Source organism: Ammodytes marinus, assembly GCF_949987685.1.
Source record: "Ammodytes marinus genome assembly, chromosome: 20".
In the NCBI taxonomy this organism is placed as follows: Eukaryota; Metazoa; Chordata; class Actinopteri; order Uranoscopiformes; family Ammodytidae; genus Ammodytes; species Ammodytes marinus.
Genome location: NC_137224.1, coordinates 24844737 through 24862090, shown reverse-complemented (window position 1 = coordinate 24862090; position 17354 = coordinate 24844737). Strand labels below are relative to the sequence as shown.

The window sequence follows — 17354 nt, the reverse complement described above, 5'->3', positions numbered from 1 at the left end:
CGGGGTATAAGCCGCTAAGAGCTCGTGCACAGAGGGGATTGTCGGGACAGAGATGGCTGCTTGAGATGCTCCCATTTATTAACATTTCAACAAACAAGCTGCATATTTGCATAACGTATTCAAGTGTTACCATTTAGTGCAATAGTAGCTACAGAACATATACTGTGCTGTGTAAACTGTACTGTAAACTTTTCAAGTTTCAAACTTAAACGGTGCGCTCCCAGCGCACATAGGCCTACCGGCAGTGATCTAGGCTACAGCAGTGGTTTAAACCACTGATCTACATTATAGCCTACAGTAATAATAACATAACAAAAAACAAAGCTTACAGCGCTTGACGAGGCAACATCAATGGCTAAATTAAATGTCTTTTTTTTAAAGTGCAAAATAAAGTGCCTGTAACACGACAGTAAGCGCGTAAGCCTAAAGTTGCAGCAACACGGCTGCTTAAAATATATCCCTATACGGTAATCAGCCTACCAGAAAAGTCATTAATCCTAGTCTTCATCTTTTAGGCTAAGGTGCATTACACGGCTGTAACCAGAAAAGTCAAGTCATTCATCCTCATCTCCGTCTTCTTCCTGCGTACTAAAACCACCAAAGTCCTCATCTTCAGTGTCGGAAACGAACAGGCTCAGGATGGCTTCGTCAGCCTCTCTCCTCTCTCCTTCGTTGTCGCTCTCAAAACCAACGAACTCCTCTTCTTCACTGTCGGAAACGAACAGGCTCAGGATGGCCTCAGCTGAGCCTGTGGCGGCGTCCTCCTCTTCATCACGCAGCAGTCCAGCCTTTCGGAACCCGTTGGTGATCGTGGATGTTTTGACACTCCTCCACGCTATCAGGATCCACTTGCAAACTTGAGCGAAAGTTGCTTTTCGCATGCGACCAGTTTTGGTGAATGATTTATCGCCGCTAGTCATCCACACCTCCCACTGAACGCGTAGTGCCACTTTGAACGCACGATTGACACTGATGTCGAGTGGCTGCAGATGCTTCGTTGTGCCCCCAGGAATCACAGCTGGAATCGAGTTTAAGCTCTTGATGGCTGCTTTAACAGAATCTGTAATATGTGCCCTCATGCTGTCCAAAACGAGCAAAGCTTTTTTTTTGCGAAAGAATCCTCCAGGGCGCTTGACGTAGCACTCATTCAGCCACTCCTTCATTACGCTTTCCATCATCCACCCTTTCTTGTTGACTTTTACGGAGATGCCGTTCGGGATCTGTTCTTTTGGCATTGTAATCCGTTTAAAAATCACCATTGGCGGAAGCTTTAATCCAGATGCTGTGCAGGCAAGAACACAAGTGAAATTCGTTCTCTCGTGGCCAGTGGTTCTCAACGTGATAGACGATTCACCTTTCTTGTTAACAGTCCTACTGAGAGGCAGGTCAAATGTCAAAGGCACTTCATCCATATTTATGATCTGGGCCGGTCCGATGGAATATTCCTCTATCTTTCTTTGAGTGAATTCGCCGAAGTTTGTTATTTTTTCCTGGTAGTCGGGAGGGAGTTGCTGACACACAGTCGTCCGCACCCTGATGGACAGTCCCGTTCGTTTCATGAATCTGAAACACCAGGATGGTCCTCCTGTAAAATTTTCAATTTTCAGTTCGGTGGCGACTGTTTTAGCTTTCAGTCGAATCTGCACGGTGGAAACACCTCGGCCGTCTGCTCGCTGTGTGTTCAACCAATCTTCAAGACAGTCTTCAAGTTCGGGCCATCTGCGTTTATAACCTCTGAAAGCTTTTCTAGACTTTTTGCATTGAGACAGTTCATCCCGCTGGCATCTCCAACGTCTCACCATTGACTCGTTTATGGCAAGACTACGTGCAGCAGCTCTATTGCCTTCTTTTACAGCCAGATTGATTGCCTTTAGCTTAAAAGCTGCATCATATGCATGTCTACGTTTCTTTTCCATAACTTCCCTTGCGCAAACTGTCTCGCTCTCGTTCTGTCTCTCTTACCACCTGTCTCACTCTTTTCCGGCCTCCAGCTTTCACAGCTGGAGCCCATGCTGGAGCCCACCACTTAAAGGTGGGCGCGGACAGGTCATAGAGCCCATAGAGTTAAAGTTGAAAAAAAAAAAAAAAAAAAAAAAAAAAGTTAAAGTTTCAGTTTCAGTTTCAGTTGAAAAAAGTCGCAGCTTGTAGTCCGAAAAGTACGGTAGTTAGGATGCAGTAGGTATACAATTGGGACATACCTTTACTTATTTATTTCATCATAACATTGCACCTTGATCTTGCCTCCTGCTTTTATATCCGTCGTATCCCCGGTTGTTTTCATACGGAGGCTCCATCAATTTGACGTCACTTCTGGTGCGCACTGGATTGTGGGTCAGAATCGCCCAAATAGCATGCTGATTTCAACACTAAACATCTCGTCCAGATGTACACTACCACACTTAATAGCATAAAGTATGGGTATTGGAACGCAGGGCATGACTCGCACACGGACAACACTGCGGCAACATGTGTGTAAGCATTAGGGGTGTACACGAGTACACGTGTAGCCGGTTAGTAAATCATATCCGTTTAGGATAAATCAATAAACGAAAACCGTTTTTTTTAAGTTTGGAAAATTACTTCATTTATTTCCAGGAGTGGAGGGCGACACTAGCTACTGAAGGCTATTAACGCAGATAACAGAACACACTATTGTGTTTGGTTACAATATTTAGCCTATTCATTTAACTATGACTGTTCCACCTTCAGTTTCACTTTTGTTTTCATCTCCGTCTCAAACAGCTGGTCCGATCAGCTGTTCAGCTCGTGAGCAAGCAAAATTCCGAAAATAAAGACTTCTCTGCCTCTCTTTGTCTATCTGTCTGCTGGTCTTTCTCACTGCACACTATCACTCCAACAGCATCAGCAAAAAATAAAAAATTACGTCGACAAAAACAAGGACTACAATGTTTTTGTCTAGAAAATGAATAGCCTAATAATTTAATCAGTTCATCTGGGAGGTAATCCAAGGGTAACTGATCATGTCATGTTCACATCCATGCACATTGTGTATTGAGTTTATTTAAAAACATTTGGACATGGGGTTCCAGTTGCCCATGCACTGTGTATAGTCTATAGCCTATTTCAGCCTCGTCTGTGAAAAAAGGGATAGGTGGACAGAGTTCTTCTGCTTCGTTCCTCTCACTGCATTTAAATGCATTCATTATATTACAGAGAAATACAGTGCCTTGCAAAAATATTCATACCCTTTGAAATTTTCAACATTTAGTCACGTTATAACCACACAGGTACATTTATTTTATTGGGATTTTATGTGATAGACCAACACACAGTGGTGCATAATTGTGAAGTGGACTGAAAATGAAACGTGGTTTTAATTTTTTTTATAAATAAAAAACTGAAAAGTGTGGCGTGCAAAAGTATTCAGCCCCCCTGAGTCAATGCTTTGTAGAACCACCTATCACTGCAATTACAGCTGCAAATCTATTTGGAGTATTTCTCTACCAGCTTTGCTCATCTACAGACTGATATATTTTGTCCATTCTTCTTTAAAAAATAGCTTGAGCTTCAGATTCAGCATCAGATTGGATGGAGAGCATCTGTGAACAGCAATTTTCAAGTCTTTCCAGAGATTCTCAATTGTATTGAGTTCTGGACTTTGACTGGACCATTCAAACACATGACTATGCTTTGATTTAAACCATTCCATAGTAGATCTGGCTGTATGTTTAGGCTAGTTGTCCCTCTGGAAGGTGAACCTCCACCCCAGTCTCAAGTCTTTTGCAGACTCTAACAGGTTTTCTGTCCTGTATTTGGATCCATCCATTTTCCCATCAACTCTAACCAGCTTCCCTGTCCCTGCTGAAGAACAGGACCCCCAAAGCATGATGCTGCCACCACCATGTTTCACGGTAGGGATGGTGTGTATAGGGTGATGTGCAGTGTTAGTTTCCGCCACACATTGCATTTTGCATTGAGGCCAAAAACTTCAAGTTTGGTCTCATCTGAATATGCTGTGTCCCCCGCATGGTTTGTGGCAAGGGTTGGAGGAAGGTGCTCTGGTCAGATGAGACCAAAAAGGAAATGTTTGGCCTTAACGCAAAGTGCAATGTGTGGTGGGAAACTAACACTGCACATCACCCTATACACACCATCCCCACTGTGAAACATGGTGGTGGCAGCATCATGCGTTGGGGGTTCTTTTCTTCAGCAGGTACAGGGAAGCTGGTCAGAGTTGATGGGAAGATGGAACGAGTCAAATACAGGACAGAAAAACCTGTTACAGTCTGCAAAAGACTTGAGACTGGGGCAGAGGTTCACCTTCCAGAAGGTTAAATACCCTAAACATACAACCAGATCTACTATGGAATGCTTTAGATCAAAGCATAGTCATGTGTTAGAATGGCCCAGTCAAAGTCCAGACCTAAATACAATTGAGAATATCTGGAAAGACTTGAAAATTGCTGTTGACAGACGCTCTCCATCCAATCTGATGCTGAATCTGAAGCTTGAGCTATTTTGCAAAGAAGAATGGGCAAAAATATCAGTCTCTAGATGGGCAAAGCTGGTGGAGACATACCCCAATAGACTTGCAGCTGTTATTGCAGCGATAGGTGGTTCTACAACGTATTGACTCAGGGGGGCTGAATACTTTTGCACGCCACGCTTTTCAGTTTTTAATTTCTAAAAAAAAATTAAAACCATATTTCATTTTCATTCCACTTCACAATGATGCACCACTGTGTGTTGGTCTATCACATGAAATCCCAGTAAAATAAATGTACGTGTGTGGTTTTAATGTGACAAAATGTGGAAAATTTCAAGGGGTATGAATACTTTTGCAAGGCACTGTATGTCCAGTAAAAGAAAAACAGCTCCAAGCCCAACCCAGAGGACCCTCCATAATATTTTATTTTAAATTGATATTTTTATGGAAAATCCATGTGTCTTTCTTCAATAGCTTCAAATTCATCAGACCCAGGTCTCCAAATTATTTGTTCACACAAAATTCCTTAGATTTAGCCTCTTAATTTTCCTCTCAAAGTGCACCAGATTCATGCATTTGTCTTTAAAAAGCAAAAGAAAATCTAGGAGGGCCTGGATCTCGGCTATTTATTAGCATTCATCTATTATATTTTTTATTTATCTACACTATTTTCACCAAGATGCAGATTTGAGGCACTAAACAGAAAACACTGGGTGTGTGAATGGCATTTAACAAAGGTAAATTATTTGGGCTGACTATCATTGGAGAAGGGCCCCCTGATCATATTCCGCTTAGGGCCCCATGAAGGCTTGGGCCGGCTCTGTGTGTGGGTGTGTGATTTTCCAAGTTTGGTTGTGTTTCGTATTTTAAATAGATGTGTTTTCCCAAAAAAACAGTGTGTAGTGTTTTGCAAGAAGTATGTTGAAGAATGTCAAACAGTGCAAAGCACTTATTGTGTTTGTACGGTTGGTGCTTGTGTTTAGGGCATGGTCCCCAAAGTTAGAGGTTGTGATGCTTTGGACCTAGCAACCACTTTTAGTGTTTAAGCATGAGGCAAAAACTGTAGTGCTACAAATAGACTTCAGGGGCCTCATTTATAAACGTGGCGTACGCCCAGAAGAGGGCGAACGCAAATTTCTACGCAAACATTGGGATTTATAAAAAGCAAACTTGACGGGAAGATGTGCGGCACATGTATGAAGTGCGAGAACGAATGTGTTTGTGTAAAATGAATCCAGATATAGGCCTATTATAAGCCATGTAGGTCTATCATATATGGAGTTCCTTTGCAAAACAGATGAAGCCATTCTTACAACTAATAAAAAAAATGCCTCCACGGATTTTTTCCATGGAGTGATACCAACAAAAACTAAACGAATTAGGATCTTAAATAGCCTACAAACGGAGATATATGAGTGCAAAAAAAAAAAAAAAAAACGTTTGAATAAGCTCTGCAGTTAGGCTATTAAAGAATAACCTATCTGCATGTTATTGGATTCATTCTGATAATATTGAGGTGTAATACAGCGTATTACTTTTACACTGACGCTGTTCTCGATGCCTCAGTCAGGCAGACAGGAGTGCACAGTTCCACACACTAATCATAAGCCTACTGTACATCACATACTGTGCTAATTTTTCGCGGCTTTTAGTCCGTTTTATCTATGTGTTTTTCTTTGTGTTTAAGCACGTCGTAACTGTGTTTTGAAAGGGACTGTGAAGTTTATTATTAACCCTCCGCCGCCCGTCACTGCACCGGGATGAATTCTCCGAATCTGTATCTCATGGGGGGTCTCAGTGTCCCCCGCTCGTGGCACAAACACTGCTGTGTGAGGATATGCACTTTTTTGCGTCCACTTTTATGTCGGATCGCTTCTTTTTATTTCGACCACAGCGTTCACAGAGATCGCCACAGACTGCACTCTGACGCCTTTACCCTCACACTGTGCCACCAAACTAAATTTTCCCTGGTCGCCACTTCTCCAACGGGTACTTCGGCGTGACCGCAGTGATCCACACCGTGTGGAGTCTATTTTTCCATTTCCCTTTCATTCGGCGATTGTCACTACCGCCTTCATGCACTCAGTAAATGATATTAATTCGGGCGTGTCAATGACTATGTATGGGTAAATATGGGCGTTACGTGAAGCCCGCAAAGGCTGCGCCACATTTAGAGTGGATTGTGATTTATAAAGGGAAACAGGCGTAGGACGTGAGTGCGCACTGTTTTATAAATCAGAATATTTTTGTTCGCACGTACATCCTACATTTCTTCCGTACGCCAGCTTCCACGTGAATCCCACGCAAAGCTTTATAAATGAGGCCCCTGGTGAGCTCAGCTTCCTTGTGAGACAGTAACGCGCCCCACACACATCCTACCTCTACTGCGCGTCTACCTCGCGTCTGCGTCTGACTTTTTGTCACAGACCGTGAAATCAACGTAGACCGAGCACACATCCAACCTCAGACGCACTGCTGAGGCGCGTCGGAGGCACGTCTGCAGCGACGCTCCCCTTCACCTCAGGAGGCTCGCCTATTTTTTTCTGAGAGCAGCGCGTCTCTCTCGCGTCTCTGTGCTTTAACTGATAGAGAAATACTCTGCTGACAGTCATACCAGCAGCATTCACTCTAGTTACACGTTTACCCGGTGTGTTTATTTCAAAATAAAACATCCCTCAGTCGTATACGCGAATAATCCCTTTATTTCACGATTTAATTGTGCAATCAAAATCCGAGGGATTTAAAACCTAATTTTCAATTAGTTCTGGCATTTCATTTTTGGATAAATGACATATAGAGATCCAATATAGTGAAGAAATAAAAAAGATCATGATGAGCGCAACAGTTTTCCGTTGCTCTATCTGTGTCTGCGGCCTTCTTCTTCCCCGACCACACCCCCCTCTCTCTCTCCCGTATAAATCAATAAAGTGATTTTTGAAATACTCTGCTGAGAGTCCTATTGACTTCATACTGGAAGCTTTCGCTGTAGTTTCACCATTTCCTGGTGTGTCCCCTTCAAAATAAAACTTCCAACAAGCGAACATATGGCAAAAAAAAAGAAAAAAAATGGCAATGGGGCGCACGGATTACTGTCCAGACTCAATATAAATCATATGCATCATAGATGACATGAAAGAACTTCATTTTTGATGGGAATTATCGATGAAAACTCTATGTAGAAAGATAGGGCTTTTAGAAGCAGCGGCTGCTGAGACGTTGCATGTGTGTCCGAGAAAAGTCCGAGAGAGGCAGCAGTAAGGTAACGCGACGCGCTCCAGAGGTAGACGCAGGATGTGTGTGGGGCGCGTAAGAGTCAGGGGAAGAGGACAAGAGAGAGCAGCAGGAGGACAAGGACAAAGGAGGCAACATGGTCTACTATAGAGACAGGGTCACTAGTGGACCATGTTATAGATCATGGCCTAACAATATAGGAGCCTGGGCAGAGAGCCCAGCCCAACTACACAATAGCTCCATAATTATGTCATTTAGACTGGATATCAGGAATATTTTCCAAAGTACTGAAAACAGCTGTGTTTTGCATAAAGCACATCTGTGTGTTGCTTCTGCTAGAAAAGAGTCATTCAAAAGGTGCATGTGTGTATTGGTTTGATGCTAAAAACTGTTTTGAAATGGGATTGTTAGGTTTTGTTTCAAGGGTTGCACTCAGAACATGCTAAACATTTATTTCTAATTTTGGGAGGCCTTGATGAAGTTGTATGAAAGGGCAGTTTTGCATGCAGTGTTGAGATGTCTGTCCGATACTCACTGCACCATATGTCCAGCCCAGTTCGATCTTGTTCATCACCCACAGTTCATGGATATTCTCTGCCAGTTTCTCTCTGATCCTCTCCAAGTGAGGTGGTAGCACAATCTACACAAACACATGGAAACACAAACAATGTCCCTTAAATCATAACCCTAAGCCAACCCTCTGGCTCTACCCTCTATGTTTTAATTCAAAGAAAAGGACATGAAATTAATTACAAAAAAAAATGTTCAAGCACTGGTCAATTTTGAGATTGTTGTCTTAGTTGCTTCCATGACATGTCTTCCTTTACTAGTATAATTAAAAAGCTCCAAAATGTACAGTATATTTATGTGTTTTTTTTGGTTTTGATTTATAAAATTAAAATGTTTCTATTAATCAAAATCAAAATTTGTTTTAATTTAAAGCAAAAGACGTGAATAAAAAGAATCACTGGGAAAAGCGGCTCTTAAGTAGCCTGGAAATCCAGACCTGCAGCGAGGCGCTGGCAAATTAAATTTGCTGCGCCTGTTGGTCTGGACACTCTCCATTGAAGCTCATTAAATATGTCAAGAAATCCTGAGCTACCAATCAAATCGTTCTATCTGATATGGGCGGGCCATAGCCCATGTATGGTGCTCAGGCGTGCTCAGGGGTGGACGTAACCGGATAACGACAGTGCTGCGTCGAAGCCGTGATAGTAAACATCAAAGATGGCCGAGGATATGTTGTTTGAGTTTGAGACGGCTTTGGCCTCGACCCTTTACGATTTGGAAGACGCCACTCAAATCTTTCAATAAAGAGGAATGTTCTGTTTTGCCGACCGACCACAGCAGAAGTTTAATATAACAGTTAATCCCGCTGTTCGCTAAACGAACGGGGCTTAATACATCACCTTGTTCATTGCTCTGACTGGTTGTAGTGCTATCCAATTGCGTGCACTGGCATTTGAAATGCACGAGTAGGAGCCGCCCCTTGAGTTGTTAATTACTATTGATCGTGGCCAGACCCTCTATCGTTCTAGATATGGGTCTGGATTTCCAGGCTAGCTCTTAAGCAGATTTTGAAAAAGTATTTTGAATAAACAACTGCTGGAATTAAGTAAAAATAGCTTTAACCCCCATCCTACCAATCCTAAATGGACTACCGGGTGAAACAACAGTCTCCTGTTGCTACCGACAGCAACTGCCGCTCGTGACACAGACGTGGCCGCTAGCAGTTAGAAACATAGGCTAGCGTGCTGCTATGTTTGGCCGCGCGCAATTAAGTTCAGCCACAACAACGTTAGAGTGAGTGTAGTGTGGAGCGGGGGGGAAGCACGGGGTGGGACAGTCTGGGCATGCGTTAATTGCATTAAAAAAATTAAAGCATTCATTCCAGTAATTAATCACCCTGCATTATCACTAGAGCTGCGAGGATTAATCGAATAATCGATTGTTAATCGATTATTAAATGAATGGCCAACTATTTAGATAATCGTTTTGAGTAATTTTTTAATAAAACATTTTCTAATTCTCTGTTTTCAGCTTCTCAAATGTGAAAATGTTCTGGTTTCTTTAATCCTCTTATGACAGTTAACTGAATATCGTTGTGTTTGGGACATAACAATACATTTGAGGACCAAACCACTAATCGAATAATCGATTATCAAAATAATCGTTAGTTGCAGCCCTAGTTAAAGCACTCATTTTGACGGCCCTAATATGCCATACGAGTAAAAAAACAACTGATTATATTTGTTGAAGGTAACATTTAAATTGCATATTGTATACGATGGATATACACTTTATTGTACTTATAAGCTGCAAATTGCAGCTTTTATCACTAGTACAATCCAGACTTTTTTTTACCCTTGTTTTAATCTGGTTTAATTTTGTTTTAAGTTATTTCAGTAAACATTATTTGTTTCGTATTCATATACTGTATGTTGAGATCATCTAGAGTCCTTTGATCTCAATATAAAATAATAATTAACCCCCCATCGTTCATACTTCCAAAATGTCTAAATAGTTTTTATTTTTATTTAATTTGTTCAAAATGTAAAATGAATGGTGTTTAGATGTGGTTCATGCTATGTTCAATTCATATTGTCATGTGAAAGGAGGAGATATTGCACCGTCTGCTGATTTGTGTCTGTCTGCTCCTTTAAAATGACGGACAGAGTTCCTCTAACCCCCCTGATGGTGTGCGATACTTTTAATTAGGATCCATGGCCAACATGATCCCAATAAATAGTTCCATCTAATAAAACTGCATAGGCGGAATTGGACGATTTTGACTGGGGTCAAATTGACCCCGATACATTTGTATTTTTTAAAAGCGCAAATTAATAGGGAATCCGAAAACAATTATATGAAGTCATACGGGAAAAATGTATTAACAAAGTCAAGAAAAAGATAGAGTAAAGCACCTGTGAGATATGAAATGAAAAAATGTAGGGTTAAATGAACTCTGGTGCTTAGAACAGAAGCAGGATCGAATAGCAAATAATTAAAATATGGATAGATTTGTTTCACATTTTTATGGTTTTCATATTTTCTGTTATTTGTATGATTATTTATAATATGTAAGACTTTGGGTCTGAGCTTCATGAATGGAAGTTGGCAGTACCTGGCTGGTGTCCACAGGTGTGGGTGTGAATGCTGCCTGACTCAAGGTGAGGGTTGGCCCCAGCAGGTGTGTGTCTGCAGTCTGGTCCTGACAGGGCTCCAGCTTCAGCTTCTCCCTGGGCAGCACCGCCTCATGGCAGGCTGTGTAGCCTGGAGGAGGGAGGAACTTAAACTCTCCATGACGACCGCCCAGCAGGAAGCGCACCCTGTAGTGTGAGGGAGGAAAGACCATGCTTTACAGAGGAAGATTTTAACATGACCAAATCTAGACATTTTCTTTCCCAATATGGAAAGATGCAATCCATATAACCAGCGAAACCCATTGAGTGTGTTTGTCAACTTGGAGAAACCAGGGCAAAATAGGTCTCAGTTTCTTCTTTTGGTTAAACATTAGCCATAAATAGGACATAACCTAGTCCCATGATAGGCTTTATCTAATTAGATACATCAAAATATATTTGATGTGTTGGAGCCTGGACACCTGTGGAAAGGAGGGTTTTAAACTTTTGAATGGAACAAGGTGATTGGCTCAGACATTTTAGGGTGAATATGATAGGATTAAGCTAAAAGAGAGAAACTCCCATAGTCAGCTGATTAAATTAAAAAGTGGAATTAGGGCAAGAGGGTGAATGAAAGTGATAGGGAGGAAAGTGTTATAAAGAGCATGGTACACAGTCAGTCTTCCCCATTAAACAGATCAGACACATTCCCTCTGACATAAGAGGATCAGACAATAACAGAATGTTCATCTTTGTGTGAAATGTTTTCAGTGAAGCACTGACTTTACTCCTGCAGAGAAGCTGGCCACAGGAAAGAAGAGGCCTTCGGAGTTGAAGTTCTCAAACATTCCCTGAACCGGTTGGCCATTGATCCTGAAGGAAATACTGGGCACACTGAGGTCCAGGCAGCAGCTCACCACATCCTCTGCTCTCAGAAGATGCTGATTGGGGGAGTTAACAGCCCGGGCAATGCAGCCTGCACAGGCAAGACACACTGTTAGTTTGCTTTGTGCTCATTATGATAAAGCACATACAGTGAATCCTTTTCATGGTATGACTTGAAAATTTGAAAATTAGCTTGTCCTAACCTGTTACAGAAAGATGGACATATTTATTTAGCTGGTTATTATATAGAAGTTTAAGTACTATCCATACTAGGGCCCGACCAATATTGATTTTTGAGTGCCGATGCCGATTATTTTCAGAGAAAAATTACGATAACGATTAAATCGGCCGATTATGTTTTTTAAAAATCCCCAAAATATAGGGGAGAACGGGGTAATCTGAGCCACTTTTTACATTTGCTCCCCTCTAAGCGAGCTAAAATGATTTATCACTCAAATTTACACATTTCCCATTAATTCAGGATGTTTCCTAGAAATGGGCATTAGCAGATTTTTTTTCAAGACAAAGGGCAGTGAAAATATGATTGTTTTAAAAAAAGGTGTCATGTGGCTCACTTTACCCCAGCTGTGGGGTAAACTGATCCACTTACTTTTTCCACTCTGAAACTACCATAACAACACATATTGTAACAGTAAGAATCCTGAAAGCTAGCCACACATTCCAGAACGAATGTCGGACTAGTAAAAGAATGATCGGGTTTGGTCAATTAAGCAAAGCAAATGTTCTAAACACTTGAAAGTAACTCTGAACAAAATCAAATACAACATATTATAATTCAAAAGGTTTTAATAAGATTCAAATGAAAGATAGAACTAGTTAGATTAGAACACAGTCTGGGGGTCAGAACACAGGACCCTTAGAGCCAGCTTGTATCTGGGGGTCAAAGCATAGGAAAATCAGAACCAGCGAGAACAGCCTGGGACTCAGAACACAGGAGAAGACCCAACATTATAACATCAGCCTGTCATACATCATAAGATGAGAAAGTATAATGACACCTGACTCCACTCCAAACCTTATCTTTAATTTGTCTGTATTTTGTTTTCTTTTTCTATAAGTATGATTTTCTATACCTATGATGCAAAGTGTCTTTGAATGACCTCCAATAAAGCACTATATAAATTATATCAATTACTATTAACAGTCAAGAGATGACCAATGACTCTGCTATTGGTGTCAGGGGGAACTGTCAAGTGTGAATTAATCCAATGTATTACAACACACCTGCTGCTGCTGTTAATAGTGTCATGATTCTGTCTGGGCCTCTTTGCCTCTGTTTTGTTTTTTGCCCTTTGCCCGTCTGCTTGTCTGGTTTATTGCAGGGTTGGAGCAGGTGCGTGGGAGTCAGTTCAAGCACTCACAGCTGCTAGCAATCACTTGTTTGCAGCTCCGTTTGCATTTTTGCCTCGTACTCATTCTTGTTGTTTTTTTCTGCCACAGCTCTCCCGGTCTGACTCCCCCATCGGCTCCAACCTGCACCAGCGAGCACTTCCCCCCGGACTCCTCTGCCCGCCTGCTCTGGTTTGCTCTCACCCAAGCCCCTGGACATTCTCCGTTGTTCTCTCCCTGGAACCCTCCCAGGACAGTTGGACTTTCCCTGGATCCCGGCCCAACCCCCAGCTGATTCTTGTTAAATAAACCTTCTTAAACTGGTACTGTCTCCGCGCCTGTGTCCTCCCTGTCCAGCCGTAACAAATAGGCTATAACTGTAATGCTATGCATGTAGGCTACCTCCGGGGCAGCAATGCATCTCACTCAACATGATTGTTTGAAAAATTAATAATAAAAAATAAAAAAACGGCAAAAAAAATCGCCGATTGCCGATTCTTCGGATATGTGCTATAATCGGCCGGCCGATATATCGGTCGGGCCCTAATCCATACCTTGTAATAGTACCCCCCCCCCCACACACACACACACACACAAACACACACCTCACCTGACCAGAGATGGAGACCATCGAAGCCGTAGGAGTAGAGGTCATCACCCACCCCGTTCCCCCCCCAGCCCTCCCCCCCACTGGGGTACGGGGAATAGCCACTGGTGTTGGCCCAGCCCAACCTGAGGTGAGTAGCCTCTGCTGTGACAAACGGCAGGGCCTGGTCCACAATCAGCTCATAGTACCACTTCCTGTACTGAGCAGAGCCCTCACTCACTCCCAGGAAGATGTTGGGACGCATGCTGTTGGAAAGATTTTATTTATTTATTTAACCTTTATTTAACCAGGAGAAGTCTCATTGAGATTAAAAATCTCTTTTACAAGAGAGTCCTGGCCAAGACAGGCAGCAGCACAGTTCCACAGTTACAGACAATCATTTAAAAACAACAGAGAGAACATATAAATAGAGTCACAGTCAGAACATCATCAAACAAAGCATGTACAGACAGAAGAGCCAGCTTCATTGAGTATGGACTTAAACATGTTTAGAGAAAACAGCTCCTTAAGTTTTAGTGCATTTTGCAGCTGGTTCCATGAAAATGGAGCAGCATGACTAAATGCCCTTTTCCCCAATTCAGTACGGACTCTAGGCACAGTCAGTAAAAAGAAGTCCTCAGAGCGGAGCGGATACTTTCCTGTGTTTTTCTGAATGACATACTTCTGCAGGTATGTAGCAAGAACACCGAGGATAGTTTTATAAATTAGGATATGCCGAAGCAGAGGACGGTCTGTCAATGAGCTATAGGTATATTTATGTTGATTTAACAAAAATAACAATGTAAAAATGTGTGTGTGCGTGTGTGTGTGCATATATATATACCTGCTTACGTGGTTGATCAGGCGGGTTTGGAGTAACAGATCCCTTCCTGGCAGCAAGTTGTCACAGATGAGGTGCTGGTTGGAGCGCACTGCCACACCGTGACACACACACAGCGAACACAACACATCTAAAACCTAGACGGCACAAACAGACAAGAAAATATACTATTTTTTCAGTACAACACTTCCATACAATCAACTTATACATAATTCAAGTATCTTGGGGTTTGAGATGGCCGGGCGCAGGCTTGAAGTTTGGATAAAGTGAGGCATGACATGGAGTAGCCTCATCAGAGACTCTGCTTGCGTTCCAGATAGCAGTCTCAGAGCTATCCATTGGAAAATCATTAGTGGACTTTTTCCAAACACTCCTGCTCTTCCCTTGGTGCAGCAATCACAATAAAACAGAGTTGAAAAAGAAAGTTATAAAATGATTTGTAAGAGAGCAGCCACATTAGTTTTCTGACAGGTTATATGTTATAGCTCTTCTTGTTTTGAATGTTTTATGAAATATCTGTATTAACTGCATGATCATGTCACTGTATTTTTTTACTGCCATGCAAGCCACAAATAAAAGCTTGCGCAATGAGTAACACTGGTTTAATCCAACAGCTCTTAAGCAGATACTCTGGGCCCAATGAACCCTTTAGCTCACCACCCCCTGCTGAGGAAACAACCAGAAAGGTAAGTTTAGCTACAGCTAGTGATGGCCAGATGAAGCTTTTTGAAGCCTTGAAGCCTTAAAGCCAAATGGTTCACAAAAAGGTTAATTTCTCGAGGCTTCATTTGAACCGATTTGAACACACAATACAACCCCCCCTGCTGGTCAAACAGTGTTAAATAGCCAGATAATTCTATCAATTTGTAATACACTCAATACTGTCCTGCAACAGTGCAGCCATTGGAATGAGTGACTGACAAGTAAATAAATCAATACATCTTAATAAATGCATTTCATGTATTGTATATTATTGTATTAATTACAAATTAAATACAACTTATATTTTGTTTGGTGTATTATTATGGGTATGAAACATGATAAAACATAAATCTAATAAATCTATCAATAAATATTTTTATTGATAGATTTAATAACTCATAATGACAGGAATAATTTTTTTCAAACTGTCGCAGTGTTATAACAAGGTAAGGGGCAGTGAATGTGCTTGTGCAACTTAAGGATTTGGTTCATTTTCATTGAGAAACAAAATGTGTTCCACTGTGCTGGGGTTCAGACAATTTCCCCTTTTGGAAACAACTTCTCCTGCTTTGGAGAACACTCTTCCACATGGTACAGCGGAGGCAGGGGTGCACAAGAAAGTCACAGCAAGTTGATACAACATCCACGTCTACATCACTCCCAAACCAATAAATCGCCAACACTAACCCGCAAAGTGCGAGTGGATCCACAATACCCGAAGCACTTCTTGAACAAACGAGGCTTCGAACGTCATAAGTCACGTGATTCGCCCAAAACGATACAAGCATCGATACGCGCCTCACCAAAAACTTCCGGGATTACTCGGCACGTTACGACCCATCACTAGCTACAGCCTCAATTAGCTCTGTTTGCTTAAAACCTTACTATTTTAACTATCAATATTACAAAGAAACATAAGGGTGGCCAGTCCCTCTGCGTCACCTAAACAGGTATGGAAGTTAAAAGAAAAAGGTGTTGTGTTTCACTACTTAAAGGGGTAGTTCAGGATTTTAGACATAGGGCCTTATTCCCAAATTAGCCTTGGTGTTCTTTATCAGTGGAGACAGTTTTCAACACATTTAATTCAGTCCTTCTAGTTGCAGAGTGCGCTCGTGCTAAGCTAGCGCACGGCATTGGGGGGATACCTAGCCTGCTACTAAAACAGTCTTACCCACTCCACAGTACACCCGAGGCCAATCAATTATAACGCCAGACTATCGATGTAAATGTCTGTGTTGATAGAATAATTTTAGAAATAAAACCAACCTCGCATATTGCATTGAGGGACTTTATTCCTTGTAGGCTGCGGCAGCGGCGGACTAATACCTAGGTTACAGGCTCTATAATAGTTTGTTTACCTGCTGCTGTCTTACAGACGCAGAGTACAGTGCACAAAGGAGTTGTATTAGCCTATGCAATAAACAAGATATGGCCACGTTTGGAGGACTTACCAATGCGTCTGCTTTTGAAGACGATTATGAGGGATTTGTTGTATCCAACGAACCGTACCTGTACGAGCCGGAATACACTGATGAAGAATTGAGAGGGATGCTCAAAGGGCAGAAAGAGAAAGAGCGTCTGTAGAGACAGCCCCCGCTGGAGCTGCAGCAGAGAACCGGGACAGAATGACGGTAGACTGGTGGCAGTGCAGTTTCAGTTTCTGTCCCACGCTGCTCTGTTTACTTTCTGCTGTAGTGATTCGGTTACACAGCAAAGTAAAAGTCCGCTGCTGCTAAGAAAGTAGTCCCTCAAAATGCGATAATTCATGCGATGCGAGGTTGGTTTTATTTCTAAAATTATTCTATCAACACAGACATTTACATCGATAGTCTGGCGTTATAATTGATTGGCCTCGGGTGTACTGTGGAGTGGGTAAGACTGTTTTAGTAGCAGGCTAGGTATCCCCCCGATGCCGTGCGCTAGCTTAGCACGAGCGCACTCTGCAACTAGAAGGACTGAATTAAATGTGTTGAAAACTGTCTCCACTGATAAAGAACACCAAGGCTAACTTGGGAATAAGGCCCTATGTCTAAAATCCTGAACTACCCCTTTAATCAATTGAAGCACATGTGTGTACTGTGGTCTGTCAATCCTCCATTTTAGTTAACCAGTCCATTTTAGGTAATGGAACCCCTAGTCTAAATTACATTGGGTTACATTAGACTCTACATTAACCTTTAACAGCCACTT

The 17354-nt window shown here is 41.9% G+C and overlaps 1 protein-coding gene across 1 annotated transcript in view; it reads right to left on the bottom strand.

Annotated features, from left to right (window-relative positions):
- The window catches only part of ryr2a (ryanodine receptor 2a (cardiac)), a gene marked incomplete at both ends in the record, with an annotated part of 671945 nt that overhangs the window by 472262 nt on the left and 182329 nt on the right, over positions 1-17354 (bottom strand). Inside the window, 5 exons of the mRNA XM_080049015.1 lie at positions 8214-8318; positions 10803-11007; positions 11584-11776; positions 13646-13887; positions 14466-14599. Of these exons, the coding sequence (XP_079905141.1) occupies positions 8214-8318; positions 10803-11007; positions 11584-11776; positions 13646-13887; positions 14466-14599 (879 nt within the window). The remainder of the gene's footprint in view (positions 1-8213; positions 8319-10802; positions 11008-11583; positions 11777-13645; positions 13888-14465; positions 14600-17354) is intronic.